The sequence below is a fragment of the Nerophis lumbriciformis genome, linkage group LG12 (assembly GCF_033978685.3).
Source record: "Nerophis lumbriciformis linkage group LG12, RoL_Nlum_v2.1, whole genome shotgun sequence".
Taxonomy (NCBI): Eukaryota; Metazoa; Chordata; class Actinopteri; order Syngnathiformes; family Syngnathidae; genus Nerophis; species Nerophis lumbriciformis.
This window is the reverse complement of record NC_084559.2, coordinates 40,967,524-40,995,407: the sequence shown is the minus strand read 5'-3', so window position 1 is coordinate 40,995,407 and position 27,884 is coordinate 40,967,524. Positions and strand designations below refer to the sequence as shown.

Below are 27,884 nucleotides of genomic sequence, written 5' to 3'. Positions count from 1 at the left end.
TCATTTATCGCGGCTAATTAGTTCTAGGCCTGACTGTAAATTTCCACAAAGTGGGAGTATTAATTAAAAACATTTATATTTTCTTAGTTAAAACATAAAAACAGTATCCGACCTTCTAAATGCTGTATTTAACATAGATAGAGCCCTCTGAACATGAAACCTGGGAACCATATCATCACATTTACACTAACCTTGAGTGTGATCTACAATACGCACTGGTAGCCCAGAGCATCCTCCAAGCGTCATTGCTGTGATCGTCGCCCGGCCACTACGTAGAAATACTTCTGTCAATTCCTCTAAGTTAGATTCGGGCTCCAAGTGCTGAAACCCCTGGCGTAAGTTATTTTGCCAAAACTGCTCAACTTGATAGTTGCAGCTACGACCTTTAGCCATGTTTTTAGTATGCTGTGGTGCATGTCGTGCGTCACTCATTTCAAAAACTTACCAATGTCACATGAAGCTGATAATCTCAAGGCGGAAGTGCATCAACAGAGTTCATCTCCACTTAGCATTGCCTCAACAGCTGCTGATAGGTGATAGCTGTGTTGTTGGCATTAAAGGGACCTTATTATGCAAAACCAACTTTTCTTACCTTGTTTCATACTTCCTCCAAATTTGCTAATTTGTTGACGTTTTTCCCAAGTATGACGTCAGCAGATATCTCCATATATGGTAAAGATTTACCTGAGGAGCTTTGCGCGAGTCTGCCATTTTTGTGGTAAATAAGCTCCTTATTTTTGGCTGTCCTCTTCTTGTGGGGTAGACTGTCTCGTACATGCACACGCATCCTCCGCTGTTGCCGTTTCGGATACAAAGTACAGACAGTTTTTAACTTATATCTGTCAGTAGAAAACTACAACATGGCTGACGGGGAGAAGGCGCAGTCGAAGTTGAGGCACGTTAATATGACCGTTTACAAAATGGTGCATCCTGAAGAGATGCTCAGAAAGCGGTTTGAAGACTGTTCATTAGCTGACAACAAACACACAAAGGCAATGTGTGTGTGTGTTACCTGGGGCAGAGTTACCTGCTCAAAACCGAAGGATATAATGCTTACAACACTTTGGAAAATTTGCGCCCTCAAGGCAGCCATGTAAACATTGTAAACAGACCCTTAGGACAGGGGTTCTTAACCTTTTGGACCTTGGGGCCCAAGTTTTCCTCTACAGAAGGACTCAAATATTAACACTGAATAAGTAATCCTACTCTTGATTTTAAATAATTATATCTAACGTACTTACAATTTACAACATTGTCAAATGATATGAAACGATGTGTTTCACAAAGAGTATTATTTAAAACATAAAGTTAGGCTTAGGTCAGGCTGGTCAGAAAAATGAGTACTAACCAAATATACGACATAAAAAGTGGCTGACGAAAAATACATTTACATACATTTATGTTAAAAATAAACAAAATTAGTAATGAATAGGTTTCCTAACTAAAGTGTCAATAAGATGAAACTGCAAATTAAATTATTCATAATTTTTGCACTTAAGAAACTTCTCTATGACTTTAGCTCCAGACTTCTTCTGTTTGTTTGATATTGTCATTACTGGCACAAGTGGTGGAAAAATATATTACAACAGAGTACCGCTGTGACCCACATGGACCGCAGCTACGAAACATATATTAATTGCCGGCCCTCTAGGGCTGTGTTTTTCAACGTTTTTTGAGCCAATGCACATTTTTTTCATTGAAAAAATTTGGAGGCACACCACCAGCAGAAATCATTAAAAAATTAATCTCAGTAGCCAATATTGACAATAAAAAGTCGTTCTCGCAAGTGTTTGATATGAATTTAAACCATAACCAACCATGCATCACTATAACTGTTGTCTCAAAGTAGGTGTACTGTCATGACCTGTCACATCACACAGTGACTTATTTTGAGTTTTTTGGTGTTTTCGTTTGTGTAGTGTTTTAGTTCTTGTCTTGCGCTCCTATTTTGGTGGCTTTTCTTGTTTTGTTGGTGTTTTCCTGTAGCAGTTTCATGTCTTCCTTTGAGCGCTATTCCCCGCACATGCTTTGTTTTCGCAATCACTATTTAAGTTTTGCGGACGCTATCCTTCTTTGTGTGAACATTGTTGATTGTCATGTCATGTACGGATGTACTTTGTGGACGCCGTCTCTGCGCCACACGCTGTAAGTCTTTGCTGTCGTCCAGCATTCTGTTTTTGTTTTTTTTGGAGCCAGTTCAGTTTTAGTTTTGTTTTTGCATAGCCTTCCCTAAGCTTCAATACATTTTTTAGGGGCACTCACCTTTTGTTTATTTTTGGGTTAAGCATTAAATAACTTTTTACCTGCACACTGCCTCCCGCTGTCATATTGTGATCACGACAAACCATGTTCCCGACGTCTACAAAGCAATTAACTACCTGCTGCCACCTACTGACATGGAAGAGTATTACAGGGTTACTCTGCCGAGCTCTAGACAGCACAGACACTTAACAATGGCACATTTTTTGCGGATTATAATTACTGGTTTGCAAAAAATATTTTTAACCCAAATAGGTGAAATTACATAATCTCCCACGGCACACCAAACTGTATCCCATGGCACAGTGGTTGAAAAACACTGCTCTTTTTTCCACTCCTTGTAGCTATTTTTGATTTATTTTGAGTACATTTTGGGAAATAACAAGGACATTTAGTGAGTTGGAGGGGGGATTGTGTGTGTATGTGTGTGAGAGAGAGGAAAAGCATCAGGATGGTGTGCAGAATGACCAATGAGGAGGTGCTTGAACAGATGGTGCGTTAGTTGGATCATTCTGGATCCTGACTTCCTTTGGAATTACTGAATCCTGGTCTTACCTTGCCGTATATTTTATGTGCATACAGGAAGTGGAAGAGCGCTCTTAAAGCGTCACATCTCGCCACAGGATTGGGGCAGAAGGAGATGTTATTTTTAGTCTCCCCTCCCTCCAGGGGCGAGACTAATCTACCGCTGTTGGAGCTTATCCAGATTGGAGTTAGAACACCGAGGCACAAAGGCTGACAACTGGACACCTTTGGGAAGCTTCCGTTCCTTGTCATGTCGTCAGACCTCCTCAAACTGAGACGGCTCATGCTGAACTGGCAGGACTGGGATCTAGCCAGAGCTGTGGGTTCGTAGGGTCAAAGGCGCTGTGAAGCTATGAGTTTGGAGTGGCTGCAGACGAGCTGCTGCCCAGGTTACCCCAGCTGGCACTGGCACAAAGAGACTGAAATGGGCAAAACCTGGGACTCAACCGTCCGCAATGAAGGTGGAGGCAGCTGCAGCCAAGACTGTGGTAGTATCCAACTGAGTGGACTTAACACTGAAGAGCTGAAAGGCAGTTTGGTGGTCCTCTACGCACCTGCTGGGAACTCCTGTCTGCTCAAATTGGTGGGACATGCATGCATGGATGGATGCTTGAAATAATTTGAAATGAAGTGATGTCCTCAGATTCTAAACATGGTAGACTTATTGGTTGTGGTTGGTTTAGAAATGAAGCCTAAATGCAAACTGATTTGTAAAGATTACTAGTATTTCTAAAATGATTCTATTTATCTTCATATTGATTACTGTGAATGAGAACACTGTCCATTAGAAGTATTCTGTTCATACACTAGTGCAACATCAGGCAAAGTCTCTCATAATCAAATAATCTTGCACCTTTATTGTTAAGGTTTACAAACAACTTCAGGAAGCTATAGCATAATTGTTTTATTGGTTAAAAGAGACAAACTCGATTTTTAAAGCTATTACTAGGGATGCCATCAGTGTGTGAATGTGTGAATATGTGTGTGTGAATGGGTGAATGTGGAAATAGTGTCAAAGCGCTTTGAGTTCCCTAAAAAAAGGTAGAAAAGCGCTATACAAGTACAACCCATTTACCATTTACCATGCACAAAGAATCAATTCACATCTGAATTGTGACTCTTATTTATCTCGATTCTAAACCGATTCATAATTTTCAAAAATCAATTTGGAAAAAAATTAAATAGATGTATTATTTTTATTTTATGAAAATAAATATTTTTAAATATGATTTTTAAGCCATCGCCATGCAACCAGAAGGAGCTTTTCTAACCTGTAACCTGTTTTCATTATAATTATTATACCAAATAATACATTGCAAAAGTCGGTTTGAATCGTGTTGACTGGAGAATTGATCCTGCATTGAATTGTCAATACAGGGCTCTAAATCCTCCTGTATTTAGAGTTGTTAGGTGACCAAAGATTCACTTCTTTATTATATACAGTAATTTGGTGTTATAAGCTCATAGCCTGTGATTTGTCATGCTCACCTAACTGACTTTGACTCGTACAGTTTTACATTTAATGGAAGTTAAGGCTGATTAGTGTTGCATTGATTTGTGCGTGAATGTGTAATAATGACAGTACATGCGTGACTGTAACATATATTTGGCGCTCCTGCAGCCTCTGTGTCACTGTCCTCTGCTACAGTGCGTTGGCTTGAGCTTTGTTGGTAGTCGTGTTGTCTCGGGTCTCTCGCTACTTGGCAACAACAAGCGGCAGGGTGCTGTTAATTATGTCTCAACTCATTTAGCGGCTACAGAAGGAGAGTGCTCAAATAAATGGGTAGCAACTCTGCCGCTGCATGAACACATGTTAAGGCAGAATTTCTCAGGTTGCATAGACCAGTGGTTCTCAAACTTTTTTTTTACCAAGTACCACCTTAGAAAAAAAATGGCTCTCCAAGCACCACCATACTGATCAACATTGAAATACAGTAGCATAATAGGCCTAATTATTGATTAAAACAAGGCAGATGTTTTATTGAACAAGTATATTTATTATGTTGTCCCTGTAACATTACACACAGTTTGAACAGTAAGACTGTACTTTAATCAAGTGATTCTGTGGCATACCACTAGATGGAACCCGCATACCATAAGTGTTATACGTACCACAGTTTGAGAATTGCTGGCATAGATGATGGAAATGAAATAGACTAAGGCCATGTCCACATGAACACGGATACTTGTGGATAAATGCCACACCAGTATTAAAATGATCTTCATTCACACAAGTGTACTTTCAATACAGTTTCATGTAAACACATTCGCCCGCTGTCATGCACATTTTGTCCAATCAGAAGCTTGGAAAAGCAGCCTCAGCTGATTTGGTGGCATTACCCCTATGTTAATGTCATATTGTTCATTGTGATGTACTAGGGTTGGTATAGCTTTTAAAAACATCCTCATCGTAGGGGTGTAATGGTACGTGTATTTGTATTGAACCGTTTCGGTACGGGGGTTTGGGTTCGGTTCGGAGGTATACCGAACGAGTTTCCACACGGACATATTAAGTAGCGTACCGCACGTTGTGTAAACAATGCACACCGAGGCACAACACACGGCATGCTAGCAACGACCGGGCTACGATAGACTGACCATACGTCCTCTTTTCACCGGACATGTCCTCTTTTGCGGGGCTGTCCGGGCGTAGTTTCTTAAATGCCTCAAATGTCCAGCATTTTGAGTTAGGGTCCCCTGTATTTTTAATGTACGTTCAGGGCTAAGAAGGAGTTAAAAACAAAACAAATTGTGCGCGCAGCAGCATTCGTGAGGGAGGGGCAGAGACAGAGAGAGCGAGAGAGTTATGATAAATGCGTATGCGTCGCCAGGCTCTGCTTTTTATCCATAGATTTATCAGATTTAATTTTTTATTATGTATAGCAGGGGTATCAAAAGTGTGCCCCGGAGGCCATTTGCGGCCCATAGCTAATGTTTTAAAGGCCCACGGCACATTCTAAAAATACTATTAAAATAAACAAAAACATAACAAAAGTGAAATAAAAAGCTTAAAGGTTAAATGTAATTTAGAAAAAGTTGCAATGTTGACTAATAAAAAAAAGCTGTTTTTTTTCTTTCAAACTGTCATTGCTCAAAACATAATATTGAATCAAAAATCAATGTTATTATGAATTATTGACCTTTCCAAGGTTCCGTTTACTTCACATCAAATATTCCACTAAAAAATATTTTTGGTGGAAGATTTGCAAATTTGGTAAATAAATAACCAAAAAATTTATATTTTGTTGTTTTCTTACTGTACCGAAAATTAACCGAACCGTGACCTCTAAACCGAGGTACGTACCGAACCGAAATTTTTGTGTACCGTTACACCCCTATCATATCGTGATACAGCATGTTAACATATTCTAGCTGTGTCCCGAAAATTTGACTCCGATAATGTATCATCCTCGCTAGCGAGAAGCAGCTAATGTCCCTCCACAGTGTAAGTCACTGATCTTCGCCTCCTTGGTACCAAATTTTAAACTGTATTTTATGTCAAAGCATAATATCTTTCAAACAGGGAATAAACCAATGAGTGCTTTAAGTACAAAGTGCTTATGTGCAGTAAGATCCATATTTTAAACCTTTATTTTGTTCGCTGTGGTTGTTGGGCACAACACTGTTATTGTGAAGGTTCGAAGTGGGCTGCCGTTACTAAGGGCGCTTGAAGGCTACTCTGTTTTTGAGTGGGGGCAAAGCTGTGGTGAATACAAAAATGAGTCCATGTTAGGGCTGGGCGATTAAACAATATCAGTATATATCGTACACGTAGTCGATATCAATAAAACCTTCTTTTTTTTTCTTCTTCATGAAAGTAACAGGAAGTCGCTAAGCAATGTTGGTTGCATGAACAAAGCCTCTTTGTCTCTGGTAACGAAGCAAAGCAGGAAGTGATCACTGATTAGTGGGAGGGACACACTAACAGCCAATCAAGTAACAGAATCAACTATCACGTTTGGTTGAGCCATCTTGTTGTCTCGCGGTTAACTATTTGCATTGAGTGAAAAGGCAAAGTGAAGAAATTGTGACTAAAGCAGGAAAAGTCACCTGGACAGTATGGCAGTTTTTTTGTTGTTGTTTTTTTTAAAACAGACCCTAGTCAGACCAATGTGATGCAAGGTGCACAATTGTCCCTAATGAGACCGCTAATACCACACCACCTTCATCACGCACAGCTGTAACTTCCTGGCACTAAACAGTTCTTCTCAGGTTTCTCTGTTTACATATTCACACCTTGCATCAAATCTTGTAACACTTTATTTGTCATGATCCGTTACCCGGGTCATGGCATGATTTATGTTTGGTAGTTTTCTGTTTTAGTCTGTTTCCTGGGTGCACCATCTTTCCCCGTTTTCTGTTGTTTTCCATGGGCACTGATTTTCCTCACCTGTCTTAGTTTTGCAATTAGTGTTCCCACCAGGTGTTTTCGTTAATCACTCCCCTTTGTAGTTTCCTGTCACTCAGCATTAGTTGCTGGGTCAATGTTTGCTACAGGCAACATTTACGTTCTCCTGTTTTTTCTCTGCGCTCTAGTGATTTTTGTTCACACTAGCATTCCTCGTTTTTCACCCTTGGTGACATTTTGGTTTTCTTAGCCCCACGCTTGCTAGCATCCTCAGTTTTTTGTTTTTTTTCCTTTGTTTAATTTATTAAAGACCTTAATCTTACCTGCACGCTACTCCTGCTTGTCTTCTGCCTTGGAAGGAACGCTACCAGTGCAGCTATGCGCCCTCGAAGATGTAACATTATTAAGCATTTCTTACATATTTCTTACTTTTGCACCTTCTTTTCTAGAAAGAGAGTTAAATGTTCAAAGTGATTTTAGAATTTTGTTCAAAGTGATTTTAGAATTTTGTTTACATTGAGTGTTTTTCATGGTTGTGTTGACATTTCCTTTCTGCCTTGATAGCTAAGGGGATTATATTCAGAGGAAGGTTACATTTGAAAGAAACATGTTTACATTTACTATATTTATGTCCTGGTCCTTGTTTTCGACGGGTCATAAAAATATACATTTTGCCAGACACTCAGTTACGCTTAGCAATTTTTAAGTACTGGTATGACAATTTTAGCTAGCATTAGAAACTGTCAAGTTATCAGCAACTCACCAATGAAGATGGGGGACTGCACTTTTTTGGTATCTTGCCTATCGTTCACATTCTTTATGAGAGACAAAAAGACAAAAGTTTTAATTTAAATTTTTTATTATAACATGTAAAAATCGGCTCCTTCTAGGTAGCTAGCAATGCAGCTAATAGGAAAAATCCATTCAACCTCTAAATTACTTTAAAAACTCATTCAAGCTCGTCACCAATACTCAATTTACATTCCGTAACCTGCATAATAACCAAACTGTAGCGACATTGTTATTATAAGAGAGAACACTGACAAACTCTTTTACTAGCGTACTAACACATTTGCGCGCTTCAGTATGAGCCTAAAAGCTAACTACAGCAAGAGATAAACTAGCTTCTACGTCAGCACGAAACGCAAATGAGTTTGTAATGCACAACACTGTGATATGACACCAATCTGTACTGAGTGAAAAACATGAACATTACAGGTAAAAGCCAGTAAATTAGAATATTTTGAAAAACTTGATTTATTTCAGTAATTGCATTCAAAAGGTTTAACTTGTACATTATATTTATTCATTGCACACAGACTGATGCATTCAAATGTTTATTTCATTTAATTTTGATGATTTGAAGCGGCAACAAATGAAAATCCAAAATTCCGTGTGTCACAAAATTAGAATATTACTTAAGGCTAATACAAAAAAGGGATTTTTAGAAATGTTGGCCAACTGAAAAGTATGAAAATGAAAAATATGAGCATGTACAATACTCAATACTTGGTTGGAGTTCCTTTTGCCTCAATTACTGCGTTAATGCGGCGTGGCATGGAGTCGATGAGTTTCTGGCACTGCTCAGGTGTTATGAGAGCCCAGGTTGCTCTGATAGTGGCCTTCAACTCTTCTGCGTTTTTGGGTCTGGCATTCTGCATGTTCCTTTTCACAATACCCCACAGATTTTCTATGGGGCTAAGGTCAGGGGAGTTGGCGGGCCAATTTAGAACAGAAATACCATGGTCCGTAAACCAGGCACGGGTAGATTTTGCGCTGTGTGCAGGCGCCAAGTCCTGTTGGAACTTGAAATCTCCATCTCCATAGAGCAGGTCAGCAGCAGGAAGCATGAAGTGCTCTAAAACTTGCTAGTAGACGGCTGCGTTGACCCTGGATCTCAGGAAACAGAGTGGACCGACACCAGCAGATGACATGGCACCCCAAACCATCACTGATGGTGGAAACTTTACACTAGACTTCAGGCAACGTGGATCCTGTGCCTCTCCTGTCTTCCTCCAGACTCTGGGACCTCGATTTCCAAAGGAAATGCAAAATTTGCTTTCGTCAGAAAACATGACTTTGGACCACTCAGCAGCAGTCCAGCTCTTTTTTTCCTTAGCCCAGGTGAGACGCTTTTCGCGCTGTTTCTTGGTCAACAGTGGCTTGACACGAGGTATGCGGCAGTTGAAACCCATGTCTTTCAAGCGTCTCTTGGTGGTGGATCTTGAAGCACTGACTCCAGCAGCTGTCCACTCCTTCTGAATCTCCCCCACATTTTTGAATGGGTTTTTTTTCACAATCTTGACCAGGGCGCGGTGATCCCTATCGCTTGTACACTTTTTCTGACCACAGTTTTTCCTTCCCTTTGCCTCTCCATTAATGTGTTTGGACACAGAGCTCTGAGAACAGCCAGCCTCTTCAGCAATAACCTTTTGTGTCTTTCCCTCCTTGTGCAATGTGTCGATGGTTGCCTTTTGGACAGCTGTCAAATCTGAAGTCTTCCCCATGTTTGTGTAGGCTTCAGAACTGGACTGAGAGACCATTTAAAGCCCTTTGCAGGTGTTTTGAGTTAATCAGCTGATTAGTTTGTGGCACCAGGTGTCTTCAAAATTTAACCCTTACACAATATTCTAATTTTGTGACACACGGAATTTTGGATTTTCATTTGTTGCCACTTCAAATCATCAAAATTAAATGAAATAAACATTTGAATGCATCAGTCTGTGTGCAATGAATAAATATAATGTACAAGTTACACCTTTTGAATGCAATTACTGAAATAAATCAAGTTTTTCAAAATATTCTAATTTACTGGCTTTTACCTGTATATTACAGTATCTGTAAAGTATTATTTCATGTGTTGTTTGTACACAGCTAGCTCGACAGTGTATTTGTAATAAAATGCATGATGTGCTGCATGTATCAGGATCAATATTTTTGATCTGATATCATATTAATATTTTTCTTTTCTTTTCTTTTTGTGTGTAAATGTGTACGATTGTTAAATATGTCTAATCTGTACTGTTAATCTGATCACACAAAATGGTTAATGGTTGATGGTTGATCATATGACCGAAATAAACTTATTTCATTCATTCAATATTATAGTGACTTATTCAAAGGACAGTTATGTTTGGTCCAGCTGGCCGTAGACGTTTTTACCGGTTAATTATGGGTAAGCACACCATTTGTTGAAATAGCCTGGCTTCAAATTCCCCATTTTGCAGCTTGGATTCACTTTCACCTCACTCTATTGGCTTCCGTCTGCTCAATTGTCTCACTCTTCCTTCGTTCCCCCTTTCTAGAAGCAGTAGTTCATTCTCAATAAACTCAGATTAAAGAAGATAAAATTGTGAATCCTCATTTGTCCAAAAATAGTCGTCTTTGTTTGTTACCAAGTCTGCCATAATTAGAACACAAAGCGCTTTGTATCCGTAATAGGAACACACATTGTCGGACGTGCGTTTAACACTTTTAGAAATAAGGACGTTAAACGTTAAGTCTATTTCGCCTGTTATGACAGTGATTGAGGTTTATCGAGCTGTTAGGTTAGACTCAGCATCAGGTTAATTAGGCTGCTTTTGACTAACCAAACACATGTCATACCACTGATTATTGTTTAAGATGTAATAAACTATAATAAATAATATTTTATGTGATTTACCTTTGTTGCACTGGTGACGCATCCTTAGGAAACAAGCTTACTGGGTGCTTTGTGCCTGCATTCTGTGCTGGTTATACAACTTGTTGGTATTGCGATCAGACCCTTTGTGACTGTCCTTCAGCTTTTTCTCATCTTTTTAAAGTTTTTTCAACTGTCCGCAAATTAGTTTTGGCGTATGCATGACATTTTGCTCTGGCAGCTTCTAGGCTCTTCTGACTCAAAAGTTATTTTGAGTCACGACTCAGAGTTTCACTGAGTGTATTCATCTATTCATTTCTCGTCTCTTCTACTTACTGGCTGAGTTTGTTCCATCAATCAAAGTTCAAAGTTATCTTAAAAGTTCCACCTGATTCCTGTGTACTATTCCATGGAAAGTTTGGGGAAGGTTGACGTTTTTTTTTACCCGGCTAATGTTAGCAACACTAAACGGTCCCGAGTGTGTGAATGTTCACTATCTGTGTTGGCCCTGCCATTAGAGGGTGACTTCTCCAGGGTGTACCCTGCCTTCCGCCTGAGTGTAGAATTTGATTTATGATTTTTTTCTGAATTTGCCCTACTTTTTAAAGAAACCATTGAATACAAATGACTGAGTTAATTCAAACAGCAAGTTTTTCTTTTGTTTCATCAAAAACTATTAGTTTGAAATGACTCTGCGTACACTGTATCTTACTATTAGCAACATTCTAATTTGTATAATGTTTTTTTTTTAGACCAGATATAAATTGCACTTTTTATGGAATCATTTTCAAATAAATAAATTAAGAGCTTTTTCTGGGAGGAAATAATAATTTCTTAAATAAAATACTTAAGTAAACAAAAATATAACATTGCACATTGCATGCAAGTGTAATACAAATAAATAATAATCTTCAACATTGAGGTTATTTAAGTGCAAACTTAAAACTTCTGTGTTGAATACTTGTGTAAACAATAATGTATCATTGCACATTGCATGCACATAAATAATGCACGTAAATAAATTCCAATGATTTAATAGATACCATCCATCCATCCATTTCCTACCGCTTGTCCCTTTTCGGGTCGCGGGGGGTGTTGGAGCCTATCTCAGCTGCATTCGGGCTGAAGGCGGGGTACACAATGGACAAGTCGCCACCTCATCGCAGGGCCAACACAGATAGACAGACAACATTCACACTCACATTTACACACTAGGGCCAATTTTTAGTGTTGCCAATCAACCTATCCCCAGGTGCATGTCTTTGGAGGTGGGAGGAAGCCGGAGGGAACCCACGCAGTCACGGGGAGAACATGCCAACTCCACACAGAAACCAATCAAAACATATTAATTAATAATCAAATCAATAAAGTGTGACCTTAAAACTTATGTTTTGAATAAAATATTTGTAAATAAAAATGTAGTATTGTGCAAATGAATAATCAAGTAAAACATTATGACTATTTTAGTCAGTGGATAAACACAGGCTTTGTACAGTATGTGGACCACTTCTTTGCGATGTGCACAGCAACTGCTTTAGTGGTCAATCTGTGCTCCTTTCTCATCATACATGGTATCTTGTGTAAATGATTCCATGAGAGGAATCTTCGTTTTAGTTTGTTGTTGTTGCGGTCTTGTTCGCCCCGTAAAGAGGTGCATTTCCCCCACTCAGCTCCACGCTTTGTGTTCAGATGCTGGAATAAGTTTGTTATGCTTTTTCCTTTTTTTAACAAACTTTGCATGCAGTGTGCAGTCATTTGTTCTATGTCTGTTGTCTCAAATCTAAACCACTGATGACACTTTTCTTTGGAACAAACGTTTCGCTCTCGCTCGCATTAAAGCCTTGTGTATACTCACGCGTGGCGTAGCTTGCGTAGGTGACGCCATCTTCCCCCTTCCTCCGCGTAGCCTCCCGCGTAGCCTACGTGCACCTCCCAAAAATCCTAGGTTAGAGTCGCCGGCGACGCAGAACGCAGAGCTGTGATTGGTCAGTTTTTGCCAAGGAGGGTCCGTGAACACAGACTTTGTGTTGAAATGCACAAATGATTGTATGAAATAAAACAGTGATTAAACATTTGCATGAAAACTGATATGGTGTTTTGGAAGAGAATTACAAGTTTGGCGTCACTCCCCAGGGACGAACCATAAATCAAACAAGACACCATCAGGTGGTACTCAAGAGTATATTCCAGCCTTTAACATCAGCCGTGTTTTGCTATGTGTTTGAATCTCCACTAAGGAAGTAAGGGGTAGGGTGGAAGCTACGGAAGCTCCTGGGGGCAAAACATATGCCGGCGCAAGAGGAGAAAAAACATAGATTTTTCCATCCATCCATCCATCCATTTCCTACCGCTTTCCCTCTCGGGATCGCGGGGGTGGCTGGAGCCTTTTTGATTGATATAAATTACGTGTCTATCGCGATATATATTGATGTCGTTTTATCGCCCAGCCCTATCCTTTCATTAGAATTAATTCCTCCTTCCCTTCGTTTCACTTCAGTTGTCACTCATCCACCTCTCTCATGAGAAGCAGTTGAGCAGAGATGCCTTGTTCTATTTATGTCATCAGGACTCACACAAACGTTTATGTGGGACACGCTGAGTTCAATGTCCAATAGTGTGTAACAAGTTGTTAGTGTGTTGTGTGTGTTGCCACTATTGACAGAGGTCGGTTCCCACACCCACTCGGTCATGAGCCCCAGTTCTGAGCATTGTTGGTTGACTTTGTGAATGTGCCTGCCTTTTTTTACTGAAGTGTCCTAGTCTGTGTTTTTGTTGTGGATTCATCTTGCTGCAACTCAGTCAGTTAGCACTACATTGTCAATTGGTGCTGTGACCTAACTCGCTCCTTTGTTCCAGTCGTTAGTACTGTTCAAGAAACAAATACTTAAATTTTCTCCAGGTTTATGCTGCTTGATTACTCATAACGCTTGTATTGATTGTGTATATTGTATGTGTTCCCCCACAGAGCTCAGGAATGGAAGAGATGGTATGGGAGCAGTACACGGTATCTTTGCAGCGGGTGAGTTAGTCCTGTAAACACAACCATTTTAAACATTGACCTACATTTTCAGTAAAAGTGTTGCTATTTTCGGTTCTAAAGTCAAACCCAAAAACTGTGGTACAAAAGTTATTCAGACTGTTACAATTTGGCCATGTAGATAAGGTTGACATAATATTTGAATTATATCTCAAATACTGACCTTTAAAACAAGCCGATCCGTAAAATCAATTTTTTACTTCAGTAAATAGAACAAATAAATATAATAAAAATAACAATTTCTATTGGTATCCATACTTTCCATTCATCCATCCATTACTGCTTATCCTTATTAGGGTCACTGGGAAGCTGGAGCGGATCCCAGCTGACTTCAGGCGTGAGGCGGGGTACACCCTAGACCGGTTGCCAGCCAATCGCAGGATTGCTATTCAAACCTCTAGAACTTACATTGGCAAATGTCAGAAACAGGCAAACACAGATAGTAGTGTTATTAAGTCCATGAATCATCACATTTCTACCATAAACTTCACTTAGCTTGAAGCTATCTTTAGCTAATCTGAACAGTGATTGACTGTTACAGTGGTACCTCGATTTTCAAACCCCTATATTTGCAAACTTTTCGATTTACAAACTTTTGGATCGAGTCAAATGTGCCTCTGTGTGCGAACCATGTCTCTGTACAAATGCTTCATTGAGTCATTCATTTTGCGTCCCGCCTGCAGGCAAAAAGCAGGGTGTAGCATTTTTAGGGAGGTGGAGCCCTCCATCACTTCTCAGTGTGTGCCTTCTCTGTGTTTTATCGCCTTTTGACAAGTTTTATCCACTTTTATCCACTTTTATCCATATGAGTCCCAAAAAGACAACAGACCAATGTAGAGAGAAGGAGGGAATCGCTGTGGAGTTTAAAGAAAAAGAGAGAGTATTTACGAGGAGTATATTAATGGCGTCCACAAGTATAGAAAAATCGATGAAGCAGGCTTTGTACCACAAAGTTTTAATTGTGATGAGACCGGACTTTTCTGGAAAAAGATGCCGAAGCAGACTTATTTTACAGCGGAGGCGACCCCGAGAGGGACAAGCGGTAGAAAATAGATTGATCGATGGAGAGCTACTTTTGTTCATTGGGGCCTCTTTCAAGGCATACACACGCATACACAGCCCATCCCCCACCCCTAGTTCTTCCTCTGTTTGTGCTCTTTTCTAGTCAGCTCCTCCTTTGCCAATGTTAATGTAAGTGGACTTTACTTTTTTAGAATGTTCATTATCGTTGCAATGTGGTTGTTAAAATAAGGATTTTTGTGATTTCTGATCGTTTATGAGGGCACCAAAGGGTCTTCAATGTGTGTGCGTGTGTGTGTGTGTGTGTGTGTGTGTGTGTGTGTGTGTGTGTGTGTGTGTGTGTGTGTGTGTGTGTGTGTGTGTTGATAGAGCAGCGCATACAGAGGACAGTTAAGCTTGTTGTTTTGACTTGTTAATAAAGAGATTCATCACCTCCTTGTTATGTTTGTTAGATACACAGTACTGTATAGCTCTTTATATTGTGTTTAAAGTGTGCAAACCTTCACTAAATTAGGGCCTCTTGTCGAGGCTGGAACCCATTATTCATATTTACCGTATTTTCCGGACTATAAGGCGCACTTAAATTCCTTATTTTCCCTAAAAACTACACAGTATGCCTTATAACCCGGTACGCCTAATGTAAGGAATACATTTGGTTGAGCTTATCCACCTCGAAGCAATTTTATTTGGTACATGGTGTAATGATAAGTGTGACCAGTAGATGGCAGTCAAACATAAGAGATAAGTGTAAGCTGCACCGTTTGATGTGCTTCAACATGAGTATTATTATGGTGTGTGTATAAGGTAAGACATATTATCCGGCGTTTGGTTTCGCAATATTATGCAAAAGCAACTTTTCTTACCTTCTAGTACCTGCTGATCTGTATTTGAGATCTGCATAAATCCTGAAAAACTGCGCGTGTCCGCCTTTGTCTTCTTCTTTTTCTCTATCTTCTTATGTGGCATTCATCCTCCGCTGTTGCCATTTCTAATATATCCATCCATCCATTTTCTACCGCTTGTCCCGTTCGGGGTCGCGGGGGTGCTGGAGCCTATCCCAACTGCCTTATATAAAGTAGTGTAAAGTTCTTACTTGTATCTGTCAGTAAACTCGCCAGGAAAGCACTAAAATATATCGATGTAGTGAGTTTACATTATTCACCCAAGGAACTTTAGTTATTAGAGTTCCGTTCGGACGGTTTTTCACGGGACACATTTCCGGTGTTGTTGTTTCCGAATGAGGAGATGCTGCTCCGTTAATGATTTAAGTAAAGTCTGAATGTCATTAAAACAGTTAGCCCCATCTTTTGACACTTCTTCCATCTCGTCCTTGCACGCTACACCGCTACAACAAAGATAACGGGGAGAAGACGCTGCCGAAGGTGAGCCACGTAAATGAGACCGCCCACAAAAGGGCGCACCCTGAAGCGACTGTCAGAAAGCGGCTCGAAGATGATCTGTAAAACATAATCTATGCAACAATTTGACCAAAGAACCACCATTACATGTTATGTAGACCACAAGGAAGTGTTTTACATTTAGAAAAATAATAATAATAATATGATTCCTTTAATGCGCCCTATAATCCGGTGCGCCTTTATATATGAAAAAAAATCTAAAATAGACCATTCATCGGCAGTGCGCCTTATAATCCGGTGCGCCCTATGGTCCAGAAAATACGGTACATTGTTTCTTTTGGAGACATGTGCTTCACTATACAAACTTTTGGATTAGCAAACCCTGTTTAAGAACCAATTATGTTTGTAAATTGAGGTTGTTATTCCATCGTTTTGGGGTTACATTGAAATCACACTACGTCAGTTTCCTGTGTTTTCTTCCGGGTAAATTTCTGATAACATGTTGGCCATCTTCTTTTTTTAAATTTGGGTGTCGATTGGCTGTAAGCTTTTCAATGTCATATCACTCATTTGTCACTCACTTGATTGACTTGATTCAGGAAAACATAATGTTTCTTCTGCCAGAGAAAATATGTTGTGTTATCTGTGTTATCTACAATTCGGTTAAATGATTTCAGTGTGTATATAACTACTTTTTAGCAGATTAATTAAAACAGTGCTAATATTGTTATCTGTGATTATTTTGTCACATGATATGAATTTTTTTTATATCGTTACAAACCTAACCTCATGACCTGACTATTGATTGTTCTAACCCAGCATTAGTGGTGACAGGAAATACTTTAAGCTGAAAAACTGCGTTTTTATTACAAGTGAAAGATTTTTGGTCACAGTGTTTTTATAAAAAAACAAGCTACACCAGCACGTAACATGTAACAATGGAATTCGCTAGCTCCCCAACTCAATTCATATCTTTTCCAGATTTTAGAAAAAATACATTGTAGGTCAGCTCGGTAGCACTTGTGATTGTACATGTGTCAAGAGAAAAAAATATACTGTATGTCAGACTGGCTGTCCAGTATGTCAGTCAAGTGACAAACTTCACAGTAAGGCTTGACAATACAGCGGACATTTGTTTTTTATGCCGTGTGGCCGACTCACACTACCTTCAACGTAATGGCCACTACACCACGCGAAGACCAATAGCACTATCCTTTTTATAGTTCAAGATCCTTTCACATGATCCACAATCTGTATCCTTCATAATGTTTGCCATGTTGTTCTCTACTGAGCGCTTTTATGATGTCTAATTTCACTTCCCTTTTCCCTTTCACTTACCTTTTCTTTTACGTGCGACCACCAGATAAGTCTGCCTCACGTTTCGAAAACTTAATGAATTGAAGTCTTCGAAGTTAAAAAATGACCTACTGTAAGATCTGAAGAACAAAATAAGTTTAAAAATAAACTACTTTAAGACCTTAACAATGAAATAAGATGTAAGACCTACAAAACAAAAGAAGTTAAAAAATCAACTACTGCAACACAAAGAACAAATTAAGTTAAACAAAACTACTGTAAGACCTACAAAACAAAATAAGTTAAACAATTAACTACTCTAAGACATAAAGAACAAAAGAAGTAAAAAAAATTAACTACTGTAAGACAAACAAAATAAGTTAAAACATTTAACTACTGTAAAACAAAAAACAAAATAAGTTTAAAAAATAAACCACTGGAAGACCTAAAAATTAACTACTGTTAGACATAAAGAATAAAATAAGTTCAACAATCACTACTGTTATAGATAAAGAACAAAATATGTTAAAAAATTAACTACTGTAAGACATAAAAAAACAAAAGAAGTAAAACAATTAACTACTGTAGAAAAATAACAAAATAAGTAAAACAAAACCTACCGTAAGACCTACGAAACAAAATAAGATTAAAAAAAATTAACTACTGTAAGACATAAAGAACAAAATACTATTTGAGAAGGACTGCTCTTACCCTACATGCTGTTAGGCATTTATTCATATATTTGATTTTGTTTCTTTTTTTTGTAGGACTCCAAGATGGGTTTTGGCATTGCGGTGTCAGGTGGGCGTGACAACCCAAATGTGGACAATGGTGAGACATCAATCATTGTGTCAGATGTGCTAAAGGCTGGACCTGCAGATGGATTGCTCTTGTGAGTATTTTCCATACAGTACCTTTATTTATGTGTGCTGGTCAAGTAACATAAGCAGTATTGTTTCACCAGGGGCAACAAAGCTTTGAATCTGTTTTTATGTTCAATTGCATCAACCCATTAAGACATCCTCATAGTTGATGAAAGGAGTGAAAGGACTGTTCTTTTCTATGTCTTGTTCACCATTGCCATTGGTTGGTTGTTTGCAGTGAAAATGATCGTGTCATTCAAGTCAACTCAGTTGCCATGGACAATGTGCCTCATTCCTTTGCTGTGCAGTCACTCCGTAAATGTGGCAAAGTGGCTAAAATAGTGAGTATGAAACACCTTTTTGCCATGTGAAAATGGATGATTTTGTGGTAGAAAAGTGTATTACAACTGAGGACCGCACAGCTGTGAAACAAATGTTTTTGGTGGCCCTCAAGGGGATGCCTGCCCTATGGTTAAGAAACACTAGAGCACCGTCAAATAGATCGTCTTTGGCAAGCTTTTCTGCAGTTGGTCCCTTTGCAGTTGGTTTGGTAAACCCCTGCATTGACTTTTACCCCGCTGAGAGTCAGCGTCCTCTGCTTGTGTTTTGCATTAACAAAGCTATATTTTTCTGATAGAAGTAATAGAGCAAACACAAATGTCTACTGCAGAAGACACTGTTTCTCAAAATAAGAATAATAGTGAAGGGATAAGTCTGTCCTTTCGGTCCTTAGCTTTTTGAAAATGTGGCCCCCAGAATAATTTAGTTGATTGGACCTGCTGTATATTGTACTTTTTACTGTTTCAAAATTAAAATACAATATACAGTTATAGTCATAACAATGACTATTGTTCCTTAAAGTACCAGTAGCGTGGAAACACAAGTTGAATTTATATGCTTAATTATGTTTCATTGTATCTAATAAACCGTATCCAATCGTATTTACAGTCCGCAAGGTATGTAAAAAGACTGTTTTAACATCACAAAATGCCACATATTCGGATACTGAGCTCCGAATACCTTTGTCTATGTCCGGAGGTTGACGTCACAATGGGAACGCTTCTGCACTCTGACCATAGCATCAGATCAGTCATACTGGAAATAAGCAACAATTACAGAGAGATGTGCTATCATTCACAATACCTATATAAGACTGAACACTTATGGTATTCTTTTTTTATGCATTCTTAGTTGTAAATAAATTAATACATAAAAAGTCTGCTATCAATACAGTCAATGGCGGCTCTCTATTTGGCCCACAAAATCCTCTAAATAACTATCCAAACCGCCAACAATACTTTATATACATCTCGTGACCTGAATATTAACTAAATATTAGCAATGTGGTTTTTATAAGCGCTAACACAAACTTAATTTCTTAGCGGCGAAGTGATACAGACAGCGAAGTAGCTTTCTGCTGCCTTTACTGTGAGTCGGCATTGATGTCCTGCTGCTCCTGCATCATCGCGTCTCTGCTTGTCAAAGTTATTGTAGATTATAAATCATGCCTCTCGTCTGGATGTTAGTAGGGTTTAGCCTTGAATCTAGAAGCTGTTCATCTGTGACATTCAATTTATACCCGTGGATGGGGACAAACACACACAATCGAAGACAGTGTCTGCAGGGAGACTTCCCTGTTAACCCTTCGTGTGCATCATGATTAATTCTTCATCTAAATGGGAAGGATAGGATGTCCATATCTTCCCATTTAGATGAAGAATTAATCATGATGCACACGAAGGGTTAACAGGGAAGTCTCCCTGCAGACACTGTCTTCGATTGTGTGTGTTTGTCCCCATCCACGGGTATAAATTGAATGTCACAGATGAACAGCTTCTAGATTCAAGGCTAAACCCTACTAACATCCAGACGAGAGTCATCATCACTAAAGCTGGATCTGTTTAGCAGAGCTTTTAAAACTTGTGGCTCCTCCTCCTTTTATTCAGGGTCAACCATATAAGGTTCTGGATCATATGTTTGCCCAAAGTAATTGTTGTTGGCCCTAGCAAATTCTTCACGATTTGCTTTGTTTTTGGTGATGATAGGATACCACACCATACCAACTTTATTTATAAAGCCCTTTAAAAACAACCACAGTTGAAAAACAAAGGGCTTCACACCACAAACAAGTAAACACAAAAAGCAGAGAAATACAGACTATGTCATTTAAAACAGAGGTAAAATACATATTATACACACAAAAAGAGCCGATAAAAATGATCTTAAGAGCAATTTGTTAGTTTAAACAAGGTCAAAGTGTCATGCTGGGTTAAAAGACAGTGAGCAAAAATGGGTTTTAAGAAGGGTCTTAAAAGTAGCCAAAGCAGGGGTCGGTCTCACATGGAGAGGGAGATTGTTTCAGAGTTTGGGATGTACCTACCACTATGTCACTTGATGACATGTCTGGCTTCCTCATTATCTCTCAAAATGCCTCGGGAATCTCTGTGAGATTGATATTATTTTGATCATATCTATTTTTCCGCGAACTTTAGAAGTCTTTAGGTGTCATTAATCAGCTATATATGGTTATAGATACAAAATAGAGGCAACTTGTTTTTCCACTCTACTGCTACTTTAAGAAATGGCTCAAGTTTCAATAGTTTTAACTGAATTGCTTTGTCATCTTTCTCCTTTGTCAGACAGTGAAGAGACCTCGTAAGGTTGCAATTCACTCTCTAAAGCAGCCGCCTTCGCCAGACAGGGACAGCCAGGATTATGCTCCATCTACACACTATTACGATGCAGACCATGACAATGGCTGGTACCACGATGAAGGCCAAACCTCTGACAGCAAAGCTTACCTGGAGCCTGAACACAGAGGAGGCCGGGACTACAACCAGAGGGGAAGGAGCCGTGGCGGGAGCCGAGAGAGATCCTCACCCAGCCCTGACAGATACAGGAGGGAGGGAAGTCGAGGACGAACTCAGAACACCGGCACCGAACGTCAGCGATACGACAGCCGAGGACGAAGCCCTGGAAGCAGATACAGCATGGAGGACAAATATGAAAGAGGAGAAGGTGGTGGAGGAAAAAGAGGACAGTACAGAAGCAGGGATCAGCTACATGACAGTCCTCCATCCCCTACTTCAAGGGAGTTGGAGCCCCTGGAGAAACCTGTCAATGTCATGCTGGTGAAGAACAGACCCAATGAAGGTAAAATATGGAAGTATTATTGGAGCAAAATTATTTGTAAATGCGTGTCTCAATCTGTGCATCTGTAATCGGGTTCATGTCTTTGTGTACTAATATATGTGTCTGTATCTCAATGTGTGTCTGTGTTTTAAGTTGTTTGTCCGTATTTTAATCTGTCTGTGAGTAAAAAAATATCTGTCTGTCCGCATTTCGATGTGTGTGTAAAAAAAATGTCTGTATTCGGATTTGTGTGACGTAAGAAACCTCGATTGGCTGTCTTCTAATCCTATTTGTGTATGCCTGTAATCCAATCTGTGTGCGTGCTAAGAGTTTTGTGTGCGTACAAAAATGTGTGTGTCTGTAATCAGATGTGTGAAGCAGGAAACTTGATAGTATTTTTACACGTGACTTTAGCGACACTTCTGCCGTGTAAACGTTGTCCTCTGTGCAGCGATCTGAACTTGTAAAAAGAGTTGTCTGTCTGTAATTTCACCTTTCCTTTTCCTATAGTCACTACTAGTTGGCGTCTTGCACCCACTCACACTCGTGTTGCTGTTAAAGCCAAGAACAATGGACTTTCCATCACTTTATGTAAATACAGTGGAATCTCGATTTACAAACCCTTCCTATTTGCGAACTTTTCGATTTACAAACTTTTACATCGGGTCAAATATACGTCTGTGTGCGAACCATGTGTCTGTAAACAAATGCTTTATTCATGCGCCTGCAGGCAAGAAAGCAGGGAGAAAGTCACATCTTAACAGTTCAGCATGTGTGCCTCTTCTTAGATTTTTCACTTTTTAACAGGTTTTGGCCATTTTGCTAACTCAATAAGAGTCCCAAAAACTTAGCATTGAAAGAAGGAGTGAATCGCTGTGGAGTAAAAAAAAAACTATTTGCGAGGAATACACACACCTGGCACTCACAAGCATGACCACAGCACAGTAAGTAACCACATCAAGTTGTAATTGTGATGAAGCCGATCTTTTCTGGGAAAAGATTCCAGATCAGAATATCATAGCGGAGAGGAAGACAGTATCCCAGCAGCTTGTTGTTGTTTTTACTTTTTATTACATAGAACGTTGATCCATCACCCCATTGTTATGTTTGTTTGATATACAGTACTTTATATTGTGTTCAAAGTGTACAAACCTTCACTAAAATATGGACTTTTGTCAAGGCTGGAACTTGTTAGTCATATTTATATTGTTTCTAAATGGAAACTCTGCTTCACTATACAAACGTCTCTAATTACAAACCATGTTCATGTCGTAAATCAACATTGTTTCTAAATGGAAACGCTTCTTCACTAAACAACCTTTTCTAATTGCAAACCATGACCAAGAACCAATTAAGTTCGTAAATCAAGGTTCCATTGTAAAAGTTCATGTTTCAGAAGTCAGAAGTATTTTGTAGTCAAATAAGTTATCAATGATGTTATGACATAAAGTGGCCAAAATGATTGCATTCCCTCTGTTGGGTGGCGGGGTTCTCCCTAAGAGAGAGAAGCGCTGTCATTGGGAAGGAGTGCCCCTCTGCATTGAGAGGTGCCAAATTAGGTGGTTTGGGCATCTGGCTGGGGAAGGCGTTTAGGGCAGGTCTGACTGGAAGGAGGCCACGGGGAATACCGTGGGTCTTACAATCACCCTATCTCTAAGGAAGCCCCTCCCACCCGAAGGAGGAAACCCGATCATTTCGGCGGCTAAGTGGCATTCTTCTTCGGCACTGACTGCTCAGTGCTCACACACCTACAATTGCCGGAGCTTACAGAGGAAAAACTATTTTACAGTATTTAGTACCGGCGATACTGAAAAAAGCAGGTATTTTTGGCGTGCCGATGTCAACTTGGTATCGAAGTATTGATAAAACTTCCCACGGTTAGTATTAGCGTTTTAAATTAAGATTATTGTAAAACCATTATTGACACATTGAGAGCCTTTCCTTATGTTTGCATAATGAAGATAAAGAATCTTGAATCTTGATGAACTCACAGACTGGTGACACCGATCATTAATGTATTTTTCCATTGAAAAAAAACCTGACATACTTCAATCCAAACGGATATAAACACATTACTGTTTTAGCAACTAAGATATTTATTTGTGCACATTGAACCTACAGGCTATGGCCTCTGCAACAGACTGACCGATCGATTCTCGAAGCAATATGTCAGTAGAAAGTGTATTTGCGTGACGCACATTAACCGGACATGACACACCCAACACACGTTTTTTCTTGATTGTTAAAGAAACTAAGACTAAAACATAAGAAAATAAACATATTTAAAGATTAAAATTAAATTAAATAGCCAGAACAATAATATTTTATTTTATATTTGTACACAAGGCAATTGAAAGTGCTTATGTCTTCTGCCTAGAAAGTTTGTGTTTAGTTATTGTGTTAAATTGTGTGTATAAGTACTTTTTGAGCACATTCAACAATACCATGATGATAATAACTGTGATCACTTTGATAAGAATAACTGATATGAAATGTTCATATTGTTACATCCCTAGTATGTTGTGATGACTTACATTTTTTACATTTATTTCTCTTCAGTCTTCTGATTGAAATCAATTGTGTGAATTTATATATTGCCTATCAGCAACTTAATATATTTAAAATGTATGTTGACACTCAAGCTGTTCACTTGATTGATTTTGCAAGTGTCAGATATTTAAAGTACTCATGTGCTCATGTTAATCTTTTTGACCAATTTTTAGTTTGATGTTTTTCCACTCATGTATTTTAATTTGTGTTTTTGCAGAGTATGGTTTACGTCTTGGCAGTCAGATCTTCATCAAACAGATGAGTAGCACAGGTCTTGCTGCTAAGGATGGCAACCTGCAAGAGGGAGACATCATCCTTAAGGTACACAGAGCAGTTACACAATTTAATTTGAACTCATTTACAGCTGGGAAAATAACGGTTTGATTCCTAGTTCATCCCCTTACTAAGACATGAACACTTCAAAATGATTATGGTAGGTGTGCTGTAACAGAGAGACAGAAAAGTGAATTAGTATTTATTACCCCACCAACAAGCCAAGCTAAGGACTAAACCTACTAAATCATCAGATAATCAAATACTTACTTTTTCATATTATGTATAATTTCCCAGTAAAAATAGTCAAGAGTTAATGGTGTTAAATTGCAAGATAATGTGTGTTGTTGCAGATCAATGGAACAGTGACAGAGAATCTTTCTCTGCACGATGCTGGGAAACTGATAGAGAAGTCAAAAGGAAAGCTGCAACTCGTGGTTCAAAGAGACCACCGCCATATTCTTGTCCGCATTCCCCCTCTTGCAGATTCTGACTCTGATAATGATGGTGAGTAAACAGAAATATATCACTTCCTGTCCTATTCTATTTACCAGTGAGCCTCTGTCAGCAGGACCATGCCAAAACACCATGTTGGATTTTGTAAAACCTTGTGGGGTAGAAGTTGACCCAAAAAAGAGAGGTTTTACATTTTAAATATTTGATTTAATTTATGCTCTGATATGCTGTAGTAATATTGGTTGCTTATGTTTGATGGGTGTACTGAGTTAAGTGTAGTACTGTACATTATGATTTGGATCTGCTCCAAAACATCATGGATTGTTCTTAAAGACGTGATGAAAATGCAATAGCAACATTCAACTTACAAAATGCAAAAATCAGTACAGTGCTTTTTCTACAATTTTATGTTTTACTTTATATTTATAACTGGTTGTTTTTGAGTAATGCTGCTGACAGATGGACACAATGAAATAAATAAAATACAATATAACATTGTTTCTTAAAGGGGAACTGCACTTTTTTTGGAATTTTGCCTATCGTTCACAATCCTTATTAGAGTCAAGAAGACAAACGATTTTTTTTCGCATTCTAATTCATAATAATAATCGTCTTGTTTTAAGTAGATGGCACTGCAGCTATTGGGAGAAATCCCTTCACTTTAAAAATGCATCCGCCAACAATACTTAATTTACGTTTCTTAACTTGTATAATAACCAAGTCGTAGCAACTTTGTTATTGTAATAGCGAACATAGAGTAACTATTTTTCCAGTGTAGTAACACATCTGCATGCTTCCGTATTAGCTGTGAGCCAGCTGTGGTCCAACTGGCCGGGGCCGTTTTTCCGTTTGTTTTGGGTATGCACTCCATTGAAGTAGACATCATTGCTCCAAGTTCCATATTTACACCGTGACCAAGACACGCAGACCTCACTGTCTCGCTTCTGTCTGCTCCGTTTCACTCTCTCTTCGTGCTCGCTTCTATAAGCAGTAGTTCATCCTCCGTATATTCAGCTTCAAAAAGATAAGGTTGTAAAACCTCATTTGTCCAAAAATAGTCGTCTTTGTTGTCTATTACCAAATCTGCCATTATTAGAACACACACTCTTTTTTTTCCGGAAATAAAAACACGCATTTGTTGCCGGAAGTTTGAAGTGCCCTGCTATGGAAACAAAATAAATGCGCTGGGAAAATAAGTTCTGGAATTGCTTAAAATGACCAAAATATGGTAAATATTATTTATATTACATATTGTTATGAAGGTGTTTGTTACTACATTATATATATACTTGCAGGGTGTATATATATTGTACATATTACCGGTACATATTGTTATGAAGGTGTTTGTTACCACATTATATATATATACTTGACGTGTGTATACAAAACATATTACATATTGTTATTAAGGTGTCTGTTACTACATTATATATATATACACTTGCAGTGTGTATGTTAAACATATAACATATTGTTATGAAGGTGTCTGTTACTACATTATATATATACTTGCAGTGTGTATACAAAACATATTACATATTGTTATGAAGGTGTCTTACTACATTTTTTATATATATATATATATATATATATATATATATATATATATATATATATATATATATATATATATTTATATATATATATATATATATATATACCGTATTTTTCGGAGTATAAGTCGCACCTGCCGAAAATGCATAATAAAGAAGGAAAAAAACATATATAAGTCGCACTGGAGTATAAGTCGCATTTTTGGGGGAAATTTATTTGATAAAACCCAACACCAAGAATAGACATTTGAAAGGCAATTTAAAATAAATAAAGAATAGTGAACAACAGGCTGTATAAGTGTACATTATATGAGGCATAAATAACCAACTGAGAACGTGCCTGGTATGTTAACGTAACATATGGTAAGAGTCATTCAAATAACTATAACATATAGAACATGCTATACGTTTACTAAACAATCTGTCACTCCTAATCGCTAAATCCCATGAAATCTTATACGTCTAGTCTCTTACGTGAATGAGCTAAATAATATTATTTGATATTTTACAGTAATGTGTTAATAATGTCACATATAAGTCGCTCCTGAGTATAAGTCGCTGACAACAAGCTATCCATACACTAGAGTTTAACGAAATCCATCCTATTTGGGTCCCACATCAACCTTAAGAAAGTCAATGACTTCACTATAAAAGTGGGTGACATTGTTATCACCAGGAAAGATGAGGTCACCTACCTAGGTTTCATTATAGAGGCTAATCTTTCCTGTGATAAAATGGCAACCAAGGTAATCAAAAAGGTCAATCAACGAACGAGATGTTTCTATAGAATCTCCTCTCTGGTCAACAAAAGCACCATGAGGATTCTGGCGGGAACTCTCGTTCAACCCCTTTTTGATTACGCATGCACCTCCTGGTACCCTAGAAACTCCAAAACCCTCAAATCTAAACTCCAAACATCGCAGAACAAGCTAGTCAGATTACTTCTAGACCTCCACCCCAGATCCCACCTCACTCCTACCCACTTCTCCAAAGTGGGCTGGCTAAGGGTGGAGGACAGAGTAAAACAACTTGCACTGAGCCTAGTCTATAAAATCCGCTACACCTCCCTGATACCGAAGTACATGTCAAACTACTTCCTTAACGTAAATGACCGCCATAACCACAACAACAGGGGGAGCTCCACTAACCACGTTAAACCCAGATTCCGATCTAACAAAGGTCTTAATTCTCTTTCTATGCCACATCAATGTGGAATGCGCTCCCAACAGGTATAAAAGAAAGTGCATCTCTATCCTCCTTCAAAACCGCAATAAAAGTTCACCTCCAGGCAGCTACAACCCTAAACTAACACCCTCCCCGGATTGTTAATAATCAAATGTAAACAATCAAATGCAGATACTTTTTCTCATGCCTTCTGATATCTCTCTCTCTCTCTCTCTCGCTCTCTCTCTCTCTCTCTCTCTCTCTCTCTCTCTCTCTCGCTCTCTCTCGCTCTCTCTCTGCCCACTACTTGCTGTCCATATCCTACCAAGTCAGACCTACACTGTTCCAATATCCATTTCTCTGTTCTCAATTGTTGATGACTGATGATAACAACCAAACCTAACCCCCCCCCTCCACACCCCGGATTG

General features: G+C 38.7%; 1 protein-coding gene across 2 annotated transcripts in view; it reads left to right on the top strand.

Moving 5' to 3' along the window:
• tjp2b (tight junction protein 2b (zona occludens 2)) overlaps positions 1 to 27,884 on the top strand; it is a 173,611-nt gene that overhangs the window by 54,901 nt on the left and 90,826 nt on the right. Inside the window, exons 1-7 of one of the 2 annotated variants that reach the window (XM_061986585.2) lie at positions 2,777 to 3,367; positions 13,720 to 13,773; positions 18,233 to 18,357; positions 18,567 to 18,669; positions 20,968 to 21,481; positions 24,228 to 24,331; positions 24,637 to 24,790. In XM_061986585.2, coding sequence (XP_061842569.1) covers positions 3,137 to 3,367; positions 13,720 to 13,773; positions 18,233 to 18,357; positions 18,567 to 18,669; positions 20,968 to 21,481; positions 24,228 to 24,331; positions 24,637 to 24,790 — 1,285 coding nt within the window. In that variant the 5' untranslated portion in view covers positions 2,777 to 3,136. Of the gene's footprint in view, positions 1 to 2,776; positions 3,368 to 13,719; positions 13,774 to 18,232; positions 18,358 to 18,566; positions 18,670 to 20,967; positions 21,482 to 24,227; positions 24,332 to 24,636; positions 24,791 to 27,884 lie in introns of those variants that run through there. The other variant, XM_061986586.2, reaches the window with a different exon arrangement.